The 21,017-nt window shown below is 40.2% G+C and overlaps 1 protein-coding gene across 2 annotated transcripts in view; it reads left to right on the top strand.

Annotated features, from left to right (window-relative positions):
* Window positions 1-19,728, top strand: part of LOC133124269 (acid-sensing ion channel 4-A-like) — a 97,374-nt gene extending 77,646 nt beyond the window's left edge. The window contains exons 2-10 of one of the 2 annotated variants that reach the window (XM_061235312.1): window positions 9,697-9,847; window positions 10,597-10,724; window positions 10,873-11,023; window positions 11,943-11,996; window positions 14,773-14,926; window positions 15,453-15,544; window positions 16,127-16,206; window positions 16,604-16,708; window positions 17,351-19,728. In XM_061235312.1, coding sequence (XP_061091296.1) covers window positions 9,697-9,847; window positions 10,597-10,724; window positions 10,873-11,023; window positions 11,943-11,996; window positions 14,773-14,926; window positions 15,453-15,544; window positions 16,127-16,206; window positions 16,604-16,708; window positions 17,351-17,461 — 1,026 coding nt within the window. In that variant the 3' untranslated portion in view covers window positions 17,462-19,728. Of the gene's footprint in view, window positions 1-9,696; window positions 9,848-10,596; window positions 10,725-10,872; window positions 11,024-11,942; window positions 11,997-14,772; window positions 14,927-15,452; window positions 15,545-16,126; window positions 16,207-16,603; window positions 16,721-17,350 lie in introns of both variants that reach the window. The other variant, XM_061235311.1, reaches the window with a different exon arrangement.
* The last annotated feature ends 1,289 nt before the right edge of the window (window positions 19,729-21,017 follow it).

Below are 21,017 nucleotides of genomic sequence, written 5' to 3'. Positions count from 1 at the left end.
AATGTACATACGCATTCAGCGCAGCACTAAATTCCAAAAGAAGGCAACGGGTTGCAGGCTGAAGCCAATTAGTTTGGTGAAGGATTGCTGGGTGAAGAAATGTCAAAGTTTGATTATTTGTGCTACCAAAGGAAAGACCCATACCCTGTTTCACAAAGATTAGAGTAAAACCTATGCTGACTGTCTGAAACATGGACCAAAGTAAAAAGAGCTATCCAGCTAACTCAGTAATCCTGCTTTGGGAAATGCCCCCAGATTGATTTGAAGAGGGCAGGCCTGCCAAAACAGAAAGTGAACGGAACAGGAATTAAAATGTAATATTGTTTCAAAGGGTGGAGTTTCGAAGAAGAGAATCACATACGGAATGATGCAGAAAATTTGGGCAGGCATCTCTGTACCCACTAGCTCAGCACTACACAACTCCATGTCCTGCGGGCAGCAGTGTCTGCATGCATTTGTTCCACCTGATTTCACTAATTATTTTTCCCGCTTGGTTCAGATAATAAGCTAATTTGTGAAGTCGGGTGGTGTAGCGCACGGTTGAAGCAAATGCCTGCAGACACCGCGGCCCGCAGGACGTGGAGTTCAGTAGCGCTGCACTAGCAAGTCAAAACTTTAAACATCAATTGCAAGCTAACATAAATTGGGGTTGTCCTGATACAAGAGGCTTTGTTATTTTTGTGTGTCTATTGAATTACGTCACAACATGGGGGATACTGTTGTTATTTGAAAGACTGCATGGGATTTGCTGTGGGCAATTCCGCTGTAACCTACCAATGCAGATGTCACTGAAACAACCAAAAACGAGAATCTTGCAAACTGCCAGATTAATTACAGACTCATGATGATCGGGTATTGACCTTCCTCTGGACTGAGCAATGAGGGATTTCTTTTTTTTTTTATTTCTTAGTTTTCAAGCCATGTCTTTAAAACCTTAGTCGTCTTTCCTAGTTCTGCTGTGGAAACACAACTCATCAGTCGGGCCAGATCCCTTATCTACGTATCTTTCTCATCTTTATGTTTTATATCAATTATATTTATGCAGCTGCTCCATCTCAGCACAGATGACAGCTTCCTGTATGCAGCTACCCTTTCTCACCCGGCTGTAATAATATATCCCCAATACTCTTTCATCTAGGCCCAGGCTTTCAATTGCCTCAAACAGCAACCCAACTTTCATCTTAATCCTCATTAAGGAAACCACCCATCTAGAGGCAGAAGTGCAGTACACACAAGGGGCTTTCCACACAGTCACACTGCCAGTGTAACAGCCCTCCCTTTTGCCTGTATTTTGAGGGTAGCTATTGTCTATAAAATCCTGTCCATAAAGGAATACTGTCTATAAAATGGCGGACAAAGACATCTTTTCACCAGTCATTACTGCCATCCTTCGTAAAACTGATTGTCTAGACTGCCGTAAAGATAGTTATATCCTTGGTACGCCTTTTTTTTTTAAACTCTGCGATGCCTTTGAACACCTGGACAGCTGTATCCTTTCTATTATAGCCACTGTGCTAAACTATATTCTGACCCCCGATTGGCCTGTTTCAGACTGAAACCTCAGTTTACAACAGGCAGGAAATTGAAGCACCTTCTATACAGACACAAGTAGAGAGTAGCTTAGTTTTTGCATACCAGCAACCTACAATCCTCTGCAGTTTTATTTGTGCCTTACTTAATGTCATTGTTTTGACTCTGAAAGAGACAAGGATTTAAGCTCCTCTGTAACCCTTCCCATCCTTTTTTTTTTTCTTTGTCCTCCCAGAAACCCCACCAAGCCAAGGTGCATCAGTCTCTGAGTCACAGCCCAGGCTTTACTGCTGTAGATCAAATCTGTGACCTTCACAGCCACACAACAGCTCCTTCACCACAGTGTCATTTAGCCTATAGTGTGAAAACCCCGTTTCCTGGTGCTAAGGAATAACTTAGCTCTTAACACACCTCCAGGAGTGAAACCACCATCTGCAGCCAAAGCGCGCAGACACTGATCTCCATTTATAATCCCCTGCCCCCCAACATTAGCTATTACTATGGATTCATTTTCATATCCCATGAATAATCTCTCTTTCCAGCAGTTTAGATATTCAGAACAAATAGCACTTAAAGTAAGTAAACAAAGCAAATAACTAAAAAATGTCAAATGCTTTTTATACACAAAAGCAGACACTTGCAATTTCTATTAATAATGAAATATTCATACAGAATTCCACAGAATGCATAATATTCATATTTTGAATATTGCCTTATTCCACTTATTTATATCAAATTAATATGGACTCCAAACATTCAGAAGTGTTTAGTTAAAGTAAGCGCTCTTTATACAAGAGCTCTAATAGGCTTTACTGTGTATGTATTAAACCTGTAGTAGGCTACGTCCCACTGGCAATCCTGCAGTTATGGTGGGGGAAAAAATGCTTGAAGTGCCCTGTTTGTGATAATAAAGCAGTGCTAACAAATCGTTGACATGACCCAGCGTAGCATGTTGTTTGCAGGAGTAATAAGCCACTTAAAAATATACCAACAGTCAGTTGTTTAATGAAGTTAGGACTGCTGTGCAATATTGCGTTTGACTGTGTGCCAAAGTGCTGGAAAAGACACTAAGCTGTTCCGCTGCCAGAGAAAAACTCAAGTGAAGCGGAACCCCCACACTGCTAATTCTAATCTAACTGCTAACTGCCACGATGAAACTCCTCTCCTTTTATTCAAATTGCTTACCTTATAATGACAGCTATTGTTTCAATGTGTTGTGTGGGGTAGAGATGACAGCAGAACTACTACTCGCGTGTCTTGAAAAGGGATAACTCATCATTAGTCAGGGTCTATTTCAGGCTTAAATGTAACTGCAAATTGTGTGGATGGGCTGTAATGATATGCTGGTATCTGAGTTTTTTTTCCAGAAGTTAGGAATATGAACTGACCTTTGCAGTAAAAGTTCCATCTTTTCTCATTTATCTTTTTCATTCTCTGTAGTTCTTCACAAAATAGATAGTGTAAGTGACTTAATCTTTTTTCACAAAGAAACTGTCCTATAATGACGATGTACTTGCTCAGGTCAAGGCCTGCTTATGAACATTTGTTGTTATATCTATAAAATCTATATTACTAATAATAATAGTAATAATAATTTGTTAATTAGCTGCCAAAATTTACTCAAAGCGACTTACAGTTGATTAGCCTAAGCAGGGGACAGCCTCATCCCTTGTGGGTCAATGTGGGGTTAAGGGCCTTGCTCAAGGGCCCAACAGCTGTGCGGATCTTATCGTGGCTACACTGGGGCTTGTGGAACATCTCAATAGAGATCAATAAAATCTCTCTTGTATTTCGGGTGGGGCACACATTCTCAACCTGTGTGTGACAGTCAAGAGCACCAAAGCATTACCAATAGGCAATTTTGTATGAGCAACGACACAAAATGTTGCCAACTAAATGTTGCTGGTACATTAGAGTTCACTGAGCACATCACTTCCTATCAGCTAAAAAAGGTTATAAAATCTGGGTTACGGGTCGCCATAATCCAAAGCATCGGCAAAATATTTGGCACTCCCCAAGCAGAGAGGACTTGTTTCAGATTAATGATTCCATTAAACCTGAACACAGCTCGTGTCACCCTTATCAAACCGTGCACATGCCACACTTAATGGATATGAGCTGCCAATCAGGGCGCCGAAGCGGTCCGCTGCCATCGGTAATGAATTTAAATTCGCCTCGTACACAAATGAAAGGCTTGCCAGTGACATCCAGCCGCATGATGCGAAGTAAATTGATGTTCCCGAGGGGGGCGTTCGGCCGATTCTGATGGATTAGAGACAAGTGCGCGGGGAGAGGAGTGCCCGCTGGCTGTCAGACGACTGTCATAAAGAGGGTGTTAAATAGTTTTCAGACGGCGAGGGGTTAGCGATAGCATGCTGCACGGGGTTAGCCCACAAAGGTATTCAAAACTGATGAAGAAAAAAGAAAAAAAACGGGCGATTTTATTGGGAAAACACTGCCAAAAGACTTAATGGACAGACATTAGGCGCAATTAAGTATGGTGCTGGAAGGGGAAAGATTCATGCAAATTAGATGTAGTCTGGCACATTTCCAAAACATATTTAGCGGTGAAGACACTAATTGCATTTCAATGTACATAACGGCTTGCAGTGGAGAAGTGCAGAAGCGATATATCTGTTTCTATATGTTTTAATTGAGTTTGCACTGTTAATGTATGGTCGCAAAATAAATCACTGTGTGCACCTGCTTTCTATTTGGTTTGGGGCCATGCTGTGTAGGGTCCCAACAGAGCAAGGGGCAACACCTCCTGGGTTCTTCTGCAACAAGAACCGTATAAATCATAAATTAATAACACGTTATAGTGAAGTTCAGCTTTGTACTTTGCTAGCTTGAAGACACAGATGAATTGAATTGGACCTTCAACAGTTTTTTCATATGATGAATGCTTGTTTGCCTCATTGTTCAATGTGAAGCATCAAAGTAGAGAGATACCTGTACACTGTTGGGGAGGTGATGGTTTTGGGCCTTTCTTCTATTTTGTCTTGGACTTCTCCCCTTTCTCATGTCAGGGAGTGGCACCTTAACTTGCACCTTAAAACACTCAGAACTTCTGATGTCATGCTGTCATGTTTTTCATCTATTCATAACTAAAATGTCTAACAACAACATGGAAGAGTTGGCATCAAGATTGAGGGGTGCAGAAATATTGTTTCGGACAATAAATCATTTTTTACAGATACATGCTCTGCTGTAATGACACAGATCATAGGCAGTATTATTTGCTCATGAAACAGGGTAACATCGGCAGTGAGGAGCACTCTTTAACCCCCTGAGACTGCTGCCCTGAGGCCCACTGGGCAATAAAGCACTTCTCCTAATCAAACGTTAGCAAAACCATCGTTTCTTAACCCATTTTTGATCCGTAAAATGTGTTTAAAAGCAAGACAATGCTCTCACATAAAAAAGCCAGTCCTGCATTTAAATAGCAAATAACCAAATACCGAATTATCTACCGCTGCTTCGATGACTAACTGACAATATCATAAAGCCAATTGGAGAGTTCCATTGAAAAAATTATGCTCATGACTTTCGGCAGACTCTAAGCACGGCTGGAGATACACTATTAAGGTGGAGGAGTTTGAGGATCTTTTAGGGTTTTAGGAGTGTATTTTGCATGTGTGACACTACTGCATATATATTCACATCATTAAGCTAGCTGTATATTGTTTGTTTTTTAGATGTATAGTTTAATACTTGGCTCGGTTTTGTTTTCCAATTTGGGTCTGCTTATAGTTATATAAATACTTCATGTTTTCTGTGATCTGTAATATGGTTTTTGCAGGTGTAATCAGTGCCTATCTCTGTCAGCTGTGTGGAGAGCTATTTAAGCATCATCCTGACACTGCTCTGGGCTTTGGTGTTTCATTCTGCTATATGCACTGAGCTGGTAAAGAGCTATTCGGAGGACTGGATTGCTTTTTTCCTTGAAAGACATTCCGGAACCTCCTTAGTGATAGGCCCAGCGTAGGGACTGGTATTTCTGTTTTTCCCTTCGTCGGGTGGTTCACCCTGAGATGCGCTGCCTGGCATTTCAGCAGTCAGCACTCTCTTTGTGAGTCATTCTCATTTTGTTTAAGCCCTCTTAGTTGAGAGGAGCGAGAGGCGGGGGTTTTCTTCCGCATCTCTGGAAGAACCGTGTTCTAACATTTCAAAACTCTTCCGCCTTATCAGCTCTCTTCGACCGTTTTTTACTGGTCGATTTTCTTTTGACGAAACGCCGGGGTGTTTTTATTCTCTTTTTCTGTTACTTCCACTAACAAGAGAACCGTCCGCTTCCTCGGGAATTCCTCGCTAGTCTGGATAGACTCTGTTTGACCGATTTTACAGTTTTATTTCAGTTGCATTTCATGTGTTGCCCCTCTCCGCCAGTGGTCCCACACACTCATGAGGGGCTCCTAATTTATATCAATATCTCAGAACACTAAGTTTTGAACACTAATACTCCATAAATTGGCAACTGCATTTAAAAACCATCTTTTAACAGTATATAGTATAAAACAGAGTATGGTTTTTATTTCACATCCTATCCCATATATGCATTTTTTTTGCGATCAACTTTTTATCCCATATTCCCGGATACCTAACTTGGATTAACTTGGTTCATCCCATTACAATTCATGCATATCCAGCACCTGTACTAAATGTAGGCAAAATCCCCTATACATCCTCCAGGAGCTTGAAACGAATGCCTCTGCTTTGTCTGTGGATGAAAGATTTACACTAAATTAAACTGTAGAGGGAATTCCCCCGCAGCAACACACTTTGGTGAAATATATAAAATATAACTTTTTAGCTTGCCAATTCTGGCTGAGACTTACCAGGAGAATACGTGTTCATCGATCAGGTGGCCTATATGTTCAATTGGTTCAGTGACTTAGGGTTATTAGCCAGATCAGACCTAGCTGGTGAGACTCAAGTCTCTCAATGTATTGGTATAAATGGGATGATGGGGCACATTGCAAGCCGCACCTGTCCTAAAGAGATTAAACCAACAGCAAATTAATAGTGTCAATCAAAGGCACCTGCTTTCATGCCACTTAGCTCACTGCTTTTGCTGTGACATTGTGGCCTCCAGCTTACACGACTATGGACTGTCCCAGACTGTGGATTTGTACATGTAAGCATTATACATTTAAAGGTACAATAGGTAAGATTTTTGTATTAAAACATTGTTACAAGACTATAGTAAATCCCTTCCTATCATACCTATTGTACCTTTAAGTACCTTAAAACCTATTGATGTAATGCCCAATTAGGTCTGTATATTATTATATACGTCATAATGGAAGTGACAATAAACAAAAGTAAATAAATGGGTTTTTTTGGACTTGTGTGTCCCTGTATGTGTGTGTATTTACTGAGTGCTTCATATGTATGTGTGAGTTTTTGTTGTGTGTGACTTTGAATGCATGTGTGTACAGTATGCGTGTGTGCTAATTTATGAGCATCTGTACAATGCTCATGTAGTGAATTTTCCTCTCTTTAATTTCAGTTGCAGATGGTGCTAAAGAATCTGGTGTGGTGTATTAAAGTGCCCAGACCACCATCACTTTGATTCATGTTGCCATCAGAGACCGGAGTACATGTGCGGCTTCTAAATTAATGTTTATGTGTTGCTTCATATTTGTATCTTGATTTAGACATCACAAAAGTCTGTTTGATGTTTGGGCTGATTTATGGGAGTTAAATAAGACCCTGTAATGTTCGACACAGTGTCCACAGGCTTCGTTTCCCAGCTTTGCACTTTATTTTTGTAGCCCACTGCTGATTCTTTCTGATCATTTTATTAACGTTTTTATGTCTGTTCCGGGATTACTACTGAAAAGTTAAAGGATGTATGCATGTATGGAAGAAATAAATCTTTTATCACATCTGTTCATATTGAAACAAGCACTTTTAGCAAATCTGACATATTAAAAAACATAATAGAACTTATCCTTTTTGATTTTCTCTATCTTCTATTGATATGACGCAATTGACCCTCTTTGTAGAATCAGTAGACACAGGCGTCATGTTACTTTTTAAGATAAGTGTTATCTATTTATATTGTATCTACATAGTACATTGTCTACAAGCAGTGTTGAACAGAGTTGTGATCTACAGCTTAGAGTAACTCAAACTCAGAAATAACTGAAATCAACCTTGCCAGCTGTAATTTAGCTGTGTAAAACATGGCACTACATTTACAGACAGCATCATACAGACAACCTGGAAAGTAACTAGAGTGAACGTCAGCAGAGTCCATCTGCAGTATAACTAGGGCAATGGGGGGGACTCATTACTAAGCCTACAGGATGTTAGCGTGTCTCAGATTGATGTTTTCAAATGATCAAAGTTACCTCTGAAACTAACCTGCTAAAAAAGCCTACCCTGGATCCTTCCATCATCCAGAACTACCGCCCGGTATCTCTTCTTCCTTTCCTTTCTAAAATTATAGAACGAGCCGCTTCTACTCAACTTTCTTCCTTCTTTTCTAACAACAACCTGCTAGACCCCCATCAGTCTGGCTTCAGATCGGGCCACTCGACAGAGACTGCGCTCCTCTCCGTCAGTGAGTCGCTTCATGCCGCACGAGCAGCCTCCCTCTCCTCTGTCCTCATTCTTCTAGATCTCTCTGCTGCCTTCGACACTGTGGATCACTCCATCCTCCTGTCTGCCCTGTCAGCAACGGGCATCTGTGGCACAGCCCTGGACTGGATTGAGTCCTACCTCTCTGGTCGCTCCTTCCAGGTTGCCTGGGCTGGTTCGGTATCGACACCTCGACCCCTCGCCACAGGAGTTCCCCAGGGCTCAGTCCTTGGCCCGCTTCTTTTTTCTCTCTACACTCGCTCCCTTGGCCCTGTGATCACTGCACATGGGCTATCCTACCACTGCTATGCGGACGATACCCAACTCTTCGTATCGTTCCCGCCGTCTGATACGCAGGTTCCAGCCCGTATCTCTGCTTGCCTGAGGGACATCCAGAGCTGGATGGACAACCACCATCTAAAGCTCAACCCAGGTAAAACTGAAATGATATTCATCCCTGCTAATACCTCTCCCCATCTGGATCTCTCCATTTCCCTCGGGGATACCACACTCACGCCGTCACCCAGTGCAAGGAACCTCGGCGTGGTGATGGACAGCAGACTGTCCCTTTCCGAGAACATTGCGGCGGTGACCCGGTCTTGCAGGTTCTTCCTATACAACATACGGAGAATCCGCCCCTTTCTCACCCCCTACTCGACCCAGCTCCTGGTCCAAGCGATGGTTCTGTCCCGCCTGGACTACTGCAATTCCCTCTTGGCTGGCCTCCCAGCGTCCGCCATCAGACCCCTCCAACTCATCCAGAATGCAGCAGCTCGTCTGGTCTTCAACCTTCCCAAATACTCACATGTCACCCCCCTGCTTACTTCCCTCCACTGGCTGCCTGTCATGGCTCGCATCAAATTCAAAACATTGGTGCTAGCCTTCCAAGCAGTTAAAGGGTCTTCCCCAGCTTATCTGCAAAAAATCATCAGACCCTACACCCCTGCCAGACCTCTTCGTTCAGCCTCCACAGGCCGCTTGGCACCTCCCCCTCTCAGAACCTCCACCTCACGCTCACGACTACTGTCTGTTCTGGCTCCGCGGTGGTGGAACGAACTCCCCATTGAGGTCAGAACTATAGAATCTCTCCCCACCTTCAAGCGCAAGCTGAAGACACACCTCTTCAAACAGCACCTCTCCCCATCCCTCCCTACCTCCCTGTGAACCTTAATTGTTGTCTCTGTGACTTGTGTATCGGTGTATTTAGTTGGCTAGGTAAGCAGTGTTTGGATAGTTAACTTTGGTGACTTTTGCTCCGTTTGTTTGTTTGTTCAAAAAAAAAAAAAAAAAAAAAAAATTGCCCTTGTCCTTATCTTTGTTGTACAGGTAGCAGTTGAAATTGTACTTACCTCTAGGGTCTTTCAGCGAACTTATCCCTGGTTATGGATATGCACTTTGTTGTACGTCGCTCTGGATAAGAGCGTCTGCCAAATGCCAATAATGTAATGTAATGTAATGTAATGTAATGTAATGTAACCACATAAATTGTAATTTAATATGAATAGCTGGATTCCATAAAATGAACTTTCTAATTTCATGTAGCTTTTCAAACACACTTTCTTTCTTCCACCTTTGTAGGTCTACACACGATATGGAAAATGCTATACCTTCAATGGGGACAAGGCCGCAGAGAAAATCAAGACATCGAAGCAGGGAGGGATGGGTAACGGCCTGGAGATTATGTTGGACATCCAGCAAGATGAATACCTGCCCATCTGGAAAGAGACCAGTAAGCTGTTGTACCTGCCTACTTTTTTATCATGTTGTAATTAAAAATGAGCATCCCCTCCATGTCTGTGACCATAATCTATTTACACAATTGACTTGAGAGGCACAAAATGGCACCCCCAAGCTGATCAAAGAAATTCTGAAATCGAAACAAAATAAATGAATTGGTCATTTTTGGCACATGCAAATGGTCATATTGTCACCCTTTGCAAATTTGTCTCAGTTCGACCACAACAGCCTTTTCCTTCATGACCTATACTCAATGATCACTTCATTAGGTAAACCTTTACCCCAGTTTATTCATCAAAATATTTAATCGGCCTATAATGCGGCAGGAACTAAATGCATAAAAGCATGCAGGTCAAGAGGTTCAGCTGTTTTTCAGACAAAATGTCAGAATGAGGGAGAAATGTGATCTAAGTGACTTTGAAAGTGGAATAATGGTTGGTGCCAGAGAGGGTGGTTTGAGTTTCTCAGTAACTGCTGATCACCTGGGATTTTCACACGCAACAGTCTCTAGAGTTTGCAGAGAATGATGCGAAAAACCCAAAACATCAAGTGTGCAGCAGTTCTGCGAGCATAAATGCGTTGTTAATGACAAAGGTCAGAGGAGAAGGGCCAGACTGGTCGAAGCTGACAAGAAGGTGACAGTAACCTTTATTACCATAATCTATATTATTAGTATTAGTAGTAGTAAATTGCTAATTAACCAGGGTTCGTAAATGTTTATTTTGACTGCCTGTGTGGTAGATGAGACATCGTTGGAGGCTGGAATCCGGGTGCAGATCCACAGTCAGGATGAGCCTCCCTACATCCACCAGCTGGGCTTCGGGGTCTCTCCAGGATTTCAGACTTTTGTTTCCTGCCAGGAGCAGAAGGTGAGTGTCCTGCAGCCTTCTGGACCTTCTCCACTCTCACTGTCACTAGGACCTGTCCTGAAGTCTCACACCCGACCCGCTCAGTAATTCTCACAATTACTCCTTCGCTAAAACCCGAATATCTGAGTATCTGTTGGTTTTTCCTCAGCTGACCTTCCTGCCCGAACCCTGGGGGAAATGTCGCAAGAAAGACGAAAAGGTGACACCGTTTGAGTTCTACAGCATCAGCGCGTGTCGTCTGAAATGTGAATCCAAGGAGGTGGTGAACAAGTGTGGTTGCAGAATGTTGCACATGCCAGGTATATTTCCCTATTGCCATTTCACTCTTCTACTTCAAATACAAATTTTGCTCTTTCTTTTACTATTTTTGCTCTACTCAATGCAAGTCGTTTGCAGCATAGTAATAGGTCAGCCATTTAAAATGTCTGCCTAACTCAATTTTTCTCGCTACATTAGAGACACAAAGTCATGCAGAGCCACAGGAAATATCCATAAAATATTTGCCTGTTCACTCATGAGCCTTAATGAACACTTAATTTGTGTGTAATGTTTTTGAATAAATCTTTGTAATGCACAGTGGAACATGAAATCATTCCCAAAGCGGTAGCTCAGAGGAATATGCCTTATTTGTCTTTAATTGTGCTGTTGATGAATTCCTGTCATTGGAGTGTCTTGTGTGGTGTTTTTCAGTGAGAAGGGACCCATTGATTGTTTTTTTAAAGACTTTATAATTATGCCTGTGGGATAGACTTCATGCACTCCATCCCAAAGTATAATCAGGACCGTGACGGAACAAGCTTTGGCTGGAATTACCACACTGTGCTTCTAACCAGACTTGCTCTCTGTAGGTTACCTAAAATGTTCGCTCATCATGTATAGATAATTGGGTTATAAAATAATGTTCTAAAACATTAAAGTATCTGTCAGTAAACACTGGGAAGTGGTTTGGCAGTACTGCCCAAAGCATACAAAGCCATTGACCCTTTAAAGGAAAGGATTTATAAACACGTAGTTCATCCAACCAAAAACCTCCCGAGGCTTTTATTTAAAACCCCCCAGGTGCTTTTTGAATCATATGGATTCATGTTGTGTTTGTTGTTCCCGGATGAATGATTTCTGGTCTGCATTAAAATTTGGAATAAATAAATAAATAAGAATATACTAGGGCAATAAGCTCAGATGATAGAATTTTACTCTGACTGTATTTTTTCTTTTCAGGAAACGAGACCATATGTTCTCCAGACAAAATTAACTGCGTAGAGAGAGCTCTTGGTAAGAGGAGAGATTTCATTTTAAATAAACACTTGTGATCACTGTGACACCAAATCCAATAGTTATGAATGAACATATTAATAATTAGGTTGTCTGTTGAGTTTGGAGGCATTAATATGGATTATTCAGAACAGATTCACAGAGAATGATATTGCCTACCACTCCCTCAATCTATCCTGTGCATCATTCATACAGCTATGAAACACCGCTGATTGCCATGCTATCTAAATGCAGTCTGTTCTTGTAAGCTGTGTGCCTGCAGCTGGTGATGGTTGTAAAAAAACATTTGTCATGCGACAGGTGATGTCAACAATATAATTACGATCTTCAGGTGGAATAAGCTAAAAATGTAATTATCTGTTCAAAAGGAGACTGACCCCATTTAATGGGGGGCTGAAGTAAATCCACAGCAGCTATAACACACATGACAAGGTCGTAATCATATCTGTGTTATTCCCTATTAAATAATATGAATAAATTCACCCCTTCTGAAAGGTAATATTGCTTCATTTTATAAATAAAATGCATTTCCCCCCTTGCAAGTTTAACCCCTTAAATGTAGGTTTTTTGGCATTGCAGTAATTCCTTTTTTCACGGTGCAATTTCGTATTACTATGGTAGCAGGATATGCCACTGGAAAGCATTAAAACTCACGGTTCTATCTGCATAACCTATTTTAAGATGCCATTGCTTTAGCAACAACAGTTCCTTATTTTGTAACATCAGGGTGGCAAAACTAGTGCGGTGGGACCTCACCTTCTATGCATTTTGGAAATCTATGTACTACACAAAATAAGGTAATGTCATTGTCCTTTTCACGGCAAGCATCCACCGAATAATGCAATTCTAAAAATGTGCTAACTCGAAGAAACATCAATAGAATGTCCGTTGTTTACTTAAAATGTATCTGAACAATTATCATTGTTATCCATTTCGCATACTTCTACAAAAGTACTTGTACATAGAATGCGATTATCTACATTGTGTAAAGGCTTTCTCAAACAGGATGAGCCCACATCAATACTTTGACCAGTATCAGTTATCCAGTTGCACAGTAAAGGTGTGAAGCCTATCCATGAGCATAATAGAGGATAACTTCAACTCCACCTAGAACCGGCTAGTGGTATGGTACTGAAGTAACAACTGAGAGGCATTTTAGCAAATGGCATTATGTTTCTTAGGCTTGCATAACACAACTCAGTATTTTTTTGCCTGAGTTACGAAACCGTACCATTTTCAATACTTACTCTGAGACTGTTACGCTTCTGCAAAAACAGTACTTGACATTTTATGGCCAAAAAGGGGACTTCCAAGGAATCGCTCATCGCTCTGGCTTGTCAAATATTTTCAAGTGAATATTTCTGAGGAGGACCGTGAAAACACCTTTGGTTCAAATATAGAGAGCATTTTCATTGACGTGACCCCATTTTATATCAGTGAGCATCTAAATATATTCTCAAAATATTGCATTATTATTCAGTATGCTTATAAATAAGGAACAAGCTTGCTTTTAAATTATTGACTTGTTGATGGAGGTTGCGTATTTGACAAAAACTTCAATCAATGGACCTCAATCAATATATTAGTATACAAGATGTTCTTGTTGTGATTATTGTACTTATTTTTTTTACACTCTTCACGACCTGTTGCTGTCTGAGGAGAGCACAAAAAGAGGGAGAGGTAGGGGGAGGGTGACAGGTGGGGGGAAGTGTCATAGAACTCATAATATAATTTAGTTGTGTCTCCAAATGTCCTTTTTGGAAAACTTCCTAGACAAAAATTATAAAAAACTATGCAGAATGCTCATTGTATTTCTCAGCATGCCTGGCACCACCACAATAATCTGTATCGACAAAAAAACATAACCTTTCAGTGAGAAAAAATCTTCCACTTTCACTGTATTTGAGCGTCTGTAAATTAGTTTTAGTAATACTTACAGTAATTATTTGTTGAAAAACAAACCCCAAAGTGTTACCTTTCAGAGGACACAAGGGTTCAAGAATAGTAGCCATTTTATTTTGGGTATGTAATGTTCAAGCTTGTGTCAAGAAAAGGGGTGATACTTAAGATGATAGACTTGTTTCTGCATACAGATAACCTCATTTTGGTTGTTTTTGCCAATAGAAGTCACCTACTTTTGTTTGTAGAAGATCCCTGCTATATTACTTATAACGCAATAACATGTTTTTCTTCTCTAAATTGAGAAGACAAAAAATTCTGAGCTGAATGCTAAATTCCTTTTAAAAATACATCCCTGTTCGATTTGGCTGGATATTCACAGTCTATTTTCAGTAGGAAATGTAAGTCCGCATATTAAAAAAGTCAGTTTCCAAATGCTCAGTGTATTACTCTGACTATTCAAAATGTATCATGGAAGATTGAGTGCGCCTCACAGCAAGGAGGTCCTGGGTTCGAATACCTGTCGGAATACATGTTCTCCTCGTGTTTGCGTGGGTTTCCTCCGGGTACTCCGGTTTACTCCCACAGTCCAAAGACATGCAGGTTAGGCTGATTGGAGAGTCTAAACCGCCCATAGGTATGAGTGTGTGAGTGAATGGTGTGTGTGCCCTGCGATGGACTGGCGACCTGTCCAGGGTGTATTCCTGCCTTTCGCCCAATTTATGCTGGGATAGGCTCCAGCCCCCCTGCGACCCTGTTCAGGATAAGCAGGTTCAGATAATGAATGAATCAATGAATCAATGAATCAATGAAGATTGAGGGTTTTGTAGGTGTGCATTCTAGCTGTATACAACTCTAAGCCAGCCTGGTTTTGCAGATGATTTTCTGAAGAACTCTGCAGACAGCTGTACCTGTGAAACACCCTGTGAGGTGACCCGCTATGGCAAAGAGCTCTCCATGGTGAAGATACCGAGTAAGGGCTCTGCACGCTTCCTGGCCCGAAGATATAACAAAACTGTCGAATACATCAGGTAACTTTCAAACTATTACCCCTCAGTCACTCGCTGTGTGTTTGTGTGCGTCCGTTCATGTGTTTGCATTGCAAATGTATGTGGGTTTGTATGTATGAGCGTGTGTGTGTATGACTCGTGTGTGTCTATTTATATTTATGCTCATTTTAAAGTGACCATGATTATGAGTCGGTCTATCATAGTTGTGACATAATGTATACAGGCATATTGTTTTGTACTGTTCAAATGGATATATTAACAAGAACTCTGTCTCTGCAAAATTAGTCTGCTATGTACCATATCACATCATTATATGAATATAAAGTATATTTAGAACATTCACAACACTCTATATGATTGCAATAAAATGCTTTCATGTGCTCATGAGATCATAATGTATGCTTTATGTAGAGTTCATGTAAACATTGCCAAATTTATACATTTTTACAAGGTTTACATTAGAAATGTTTACATATTTGACTTATGTTTGAATATCATGGTTTTGTACCTATAAGGTTTTATCTAATTTTTTTTTTTTTTTTTTCAGGGACAACTTCCTTGTCCTGGATATTTTTTTTGAAGCCCTAAGCTACGAAACTATAGAGCAGAGGAGAGCCCACAGTGTGGCTGGATTATTAGGTATGTGCTCTTTCATTACAATTTCTTGTGAAAAAATATTTACATTTTTGGATAAATAAACATACAGAAATATAATATAGAATCAGCTAAACTGCATCAGAATGACCTAGTCTCCTTGTTTTACAAGATTTGTATACCATGGGCTATGCAGAAGAAAAATAATACATTTTCCCAAGTTGGTGGACTGTGAGTTTAAGAGAAATGACAGCTGGTTGCATACAGTATTGGGCGGAGAGCATATGCTTGCCTGCTTACTCCCAAATGAAAAACACTAATGAGACAGGACAACAAATATTTTCCAAATTCATAAAATATATATTGGGGATAACTTACCCTGATTTTTGCATGGCATTTAAGTGATGTGTAAAAGTGATGACCCTTGACCTTATGTTGTTGTGAGCTCATTATCTGACACATATAATGCTGTGGTCTCCTGCAATGCCTGCAGGGATACATTGCCAGGGTCTTTTTAATTATTGTTGTCTGTATGATTTACAAACTAAATTTAGGATATTCTAACATTCCAACACAACCTTTGTGTGCTTCTTATTAGCAGAAATTAATGCTTTATTCTCTGTTCAGGTGACATTGGTGGTCAGATGGGACTCTTCATTGGTGCCAGCATTCTGACCATTTTAGAAATATTTGACTACATCTATGAGGTACTACAATTATTTTATGTTAAGATTTTATTCTTTTAAAGATTTAAAGAATCTCTTCACGTGCCCAGATTAATATACTCTTGTACTGCAAATCCTATCGCAGTGGAAGTTTAGTCAGCTGTTTTCTTTATTCTTTTTTGGTTGTAATTATTGTTCAGTCTGCTCTTACATAGCATTTACTGGAACTTCCATTGCTGTGCAGCATTAAGCACGGCTTCTCAATAGCTTATGTAAAAATGTGACCAATGAGACCTTCTCGTGTGAGTAAACATATAATGATATGCAAATCCACTGCTGAGCTCTGGTGTGTGTGTGTGTGTGTGTGTGTGTGTGTGTGCTGTGGGATATAAGCTCCCTAATAGCGTACACTCATAGTCATCTCCTTCATAAATCCCAGGTGATTAAGAGCAGGCTGCTGCGTGTGTTGAGGCCACAGAAGGAGCAGAAGACCAAGCCAACGAGCACTGTAGCTACGGTGGGCCTGGAGGACATGAAGACCAAGGCCAGCTTACCCGTAAGCAGAGTGGTTAGCATGTTAGCCCTTCTGTTGCACTGAGCCGCTTCAACAAGGAGAAATAAAAGCTCACACCACAGCAGCTGGAAACGACCACTGTTTTTGTTGCGTAATCATGCTGTAATTGTTTATAATCATGAAACATAAAATTTGAAAACAAACAGAAATTTCCACTCCTAATTGCGATTCCCCCTCCATTCAGTGATTCTGTGTTCCACACACTTTTGGGCTCACTATTCAGGAGACAGTGGTTGTGTTAAAGGGATAAAAATCCCAGAAATATGAATTAACTCACAGTGGGGTTCAATCTTTTAGAATCAATTAAATTCAGTTTTCTTGTTGTCACTGTGGTTGTGTCCTTGAGGTACTGCCTGAAACAGCATGGCTGTGGTGCACATGCAAATATGTTCAATTCACATTCGAATTTTAGATTAGACTACTAGACTTCTTAGACTTAGAATTCCCTCCCTTTGTTGTGGTTTTGAATGTAGGCCTTTCCTGTCTAATACGAGGAATCTTGTGAATAACATTACTATTAGAGTATGTCTACCAAATGTTTCTGTAGTTAATGTTACCTTTTCATCAAAGAGACTGAATTGTATCTGTTTGGCTTGGCACTGTGATCCCCAGGAATCCTGCGAAACACCCAGGAGTCAAGTGGAGGGTGCTTACTCAAACACGATACTGCCAAACCACCACCATCACGTGCACCGCAGTGTCTTTGAGGACTTCGCCTGCTAGAACCTCCCAATCCTCCAGCTCCTGCTGGATCTGGGGTTTTTACCAGACACTTGGATCTCAGTTCTGCCTTTCCTGCCATTACCAGTGAAAGCTACAGCCAAAGTCTAACACCAAACTTGTGCTGCTAACAGACCTATTGTACACAGGCAGAGAGTGGAGGCCTCAGTGTGGTCCTGCTGAACACTGGCACCCTTTCCCCACCCCCTCCTTTGGGAAGCTGTCCTCTCAGATATAATTTTAAAATGGATGATTTTCCTACAGGACCACCTAAAGAGAAAGGAGAATCGCATGTCGTCTAGATACAGTTCATAGTCAAGAATAAATACGCATATCTTTGTCAGATTTTTAGTTTGTGAATTTATCTGGTTTTTTAGTATTTATTTCAGGTTCTCACTGTGCATCCAAAATGTCCCGTGTCTATTTATCAAATTACATAGAATAGTTATTTATTATGAGGAGATGTATATGCATATATATGTAGATATTAGAGGCAAATTAATTTTATTAAAATTATTCCACTATGGAGAGATGTCTATATCTGTAGCAATCATACAATCATCATGTCTCTTTGTTCTTTCCCAACTTCATAACAAAAAATCTGATTTACAATTAAACCAACTCAGCCAAGCTAAAGGCAGGTTGATTCTAGTTTAAGTTTCTTAGTTGACTGCATTGGACAGAACAAATGTGTTGGGAGGACTGATACCATGCAATATACTGCACAACATTTTTCTTTAAGTAATGTGTACTATGTCCTGTCATTGGTTCTTAAATAAATACAAAATCAAGAGTTCTCCTCCAGTAATACAGAGATCTAAATATGTGAAAAATTCACTCACTACCCGTAGCTCTCATGCATCGGGAATCCACTTTCTCTGTGTGGGGTTTTAGATATGCCCCATAATCCAAACTAAACCATTTCAGTACAGGGAAGTTACGGTTATATCACTGATGTGTTGATTGCTTTTATTTGGCAGGTGATAGGCTAAAGCATTATATGTGTAAACAGTATGGTTGGAACCACATCATTCAGAACTCTCAGATGAAACCTATGGTGACAAGACTTCACCTTGTTTTGTTTTGACAGTCCATGTGATATTGGGTGTATAAAAACTAATCAAATTCTACATGCTCTACATTTTCTTCCCTTATTTTACCTTATGATCTGTGGACATATATCACAGAATGCTAGACCTCATTCTACATTAATATTCACTGAAGAAATGTGTGCATGCATTTTCTCATATTGTGCTATATCTGAATCATAATAAGCAAATGTTACATCAGTAAATTAAGTTTAAACATGATAATCCATAAATGAATCCAGTATGTAGCATATTGAATACATAAAGCATGCCTGCCTTCCATTATCAATAATCATGAGCTATGCATGGCTTTCTAACATTTTAACATACTCAAACATGTATTTGAATTACCTTTATACATACAGTCTTGAATGGCACTCAGTCCTGGCTACACATGTAATTATGATTATTAGTCATAACCAACAGTATGCTCACAACATAATGTGTGGGGAAAGACATGGCAGCAATCAATTTGTTAGTTTTATTCATAAAATGGCCTTTGGTGGAGCCATGAAAGCAAGGTGTAGTGAATCGATTTAAATAGTAGTGCTGCTTTGTAGTACGTAGCTGGTCTGAGGACTTGATCAGACATCGTCATGATTTTGCTGACTGAGGGAATACCACGTTCAGGCCCCAGTCCAGTCTGTCTGTTATGTGTTTTAGTATAAGCGACCGAAGCACTGAAAACTTAGCAGCAGTTGATCATTTTATTTCAATAATTATTGCAATAGAACTGGTGTTGAATTTGTATGTTTGTTTTATCATGTGAAAACACACCAGTTATAGACCTTTGTGTTGTTTTTAACTGTATACTTATTTTTACACATTATGTTTGGTACATTATACAGTGCTGTATGGAGATTGTATGTTCACAAAACCTAAGCACTTTGTTCTGATTCCTGTGTATTGCTTATTCATGTTTATTTGTGTACCTGAATATTAGCACGTACAACAGCAAGAGGAACACCGTGGGATATCAGTGGAGCATGCAGAATTTACCTGTCAAGGTACGCCACATTCCTGTACGATACGGAAGCATATGGACATATTTATTGAATCGATTAGGCAATGCTAAATACAATTTGTACAGATGTCTACTGTTGTTACTGTGATTTTTTTTAACACATTTTATAAATGTAATGGCAATTATAAGGATTCATTATTAAAATGAAGTGACTGAAATGTGTGTTGTATGCAGTTAGTCAATTGTACTGTGTCCACAGAATCTCTAAATCACGGTTTTATAGCACGTTAATATGACATTATTATGCCATGTACATGTCCTATTTCATATTGTCGAACATAATTATGCTTCCAGACATTTATTTGTTGGCAATTAATCCTTGGTTCCATCAGCACACACCTAGTATTGAAACCTACAACATTCAGGTGTATCTCTAATGTCTTAACAACCAGACGATATGTTCGAATTTGGCATAAAAAGCATGAATCCATGGATACCATCCTTCCCTATGTCCTTATGACTGGCTCCTGGTGGTGGTGTAATGATGTGAGGATACATTAGGCCTGATCCACACCAATTCAGTATAATTTGAATGTTACAAAGCACACACCGTCTCAAGCTGGTACCACAAACATAAGGGACTGCGGTGTAGTCCAATGTGTGCACATTCCCTAGATCTCAATCCAATAGAGCACCTTTGGGATGAGAAGGAATGGGAGGTCTACAGCATGAATGAGTGGCAAAAATATCTGCAGTCGGCAGGGACCAAAAATCCCGAAGGGGTGATTCCAGCGCCTTGTGAAAACCAAAGAATGCAGGCTGTTCTGGAAGTAAAAGGGGGTCCTACCCACTGCGAGATAGGTGTACCTAATAAAGTGTGTGTGTGTGTGTGTTTGTGTGTGTGTGTGTGTGTGTGTGTATATTTCTGTACAGTATCATGTTATTTGGTTACTGATGCTCCGTAGTTATGTGTCTTGCTTGCCTGCCTACAACCAGTATGCTAGACCTATTCCTGAATACAGTAGATTAAAAAAGAAAAGCATTTGGACCACCCTTTCTTCCTTAACAATATCTGAAACACAATATTTTAGTAAGTACCCTGGCAGGACTAAACAGTGGACTTGCATTTGCATTGATTTCCTCAAATTGCAAAGTGCCGAACTTTCTATATCAAAACTCTTCATGTTCAATCTGGCCTGAGGACTGTGTCAGAGATGCACGGCTTGTATTGCTTACTTTGGTGGAGACAGAGGCTAGACTTTTTACAGATCACCACATAATGGGAAATCAGGTTCATTCAATGATGATATACATTTTTAGCTGCTTATTGAGATTTTGTTTTGCTTCTGTTAAATTGGTGTTCCAATTTCTTTCAAGCATTCATATCCATGCTCAGCAAATACTGTATATACCTTGGACAGACAGACAGACAGACAGACAGACACACACACACACACACACACACACACACACACACACACACACACACACACAAAGTGTAAACAGC

Source organism: Conger conger, chromosome 3 (genome assembly GCF_963514075.1).
Source record: "Conger conger chromosome 3, fConCon1.1, whole genome shotgun sequence".
In the NCBI taxonomy this organism is placed as follows: domain Eukaryota; kingdom Metazoa; phylum Chordata; class Actinopteri; order Anguilliformes; family Congridae; genus Conger; species Conger conger.
This window is presented reverse-complemented; position numbering and strand designations above follow the sequence as displayed.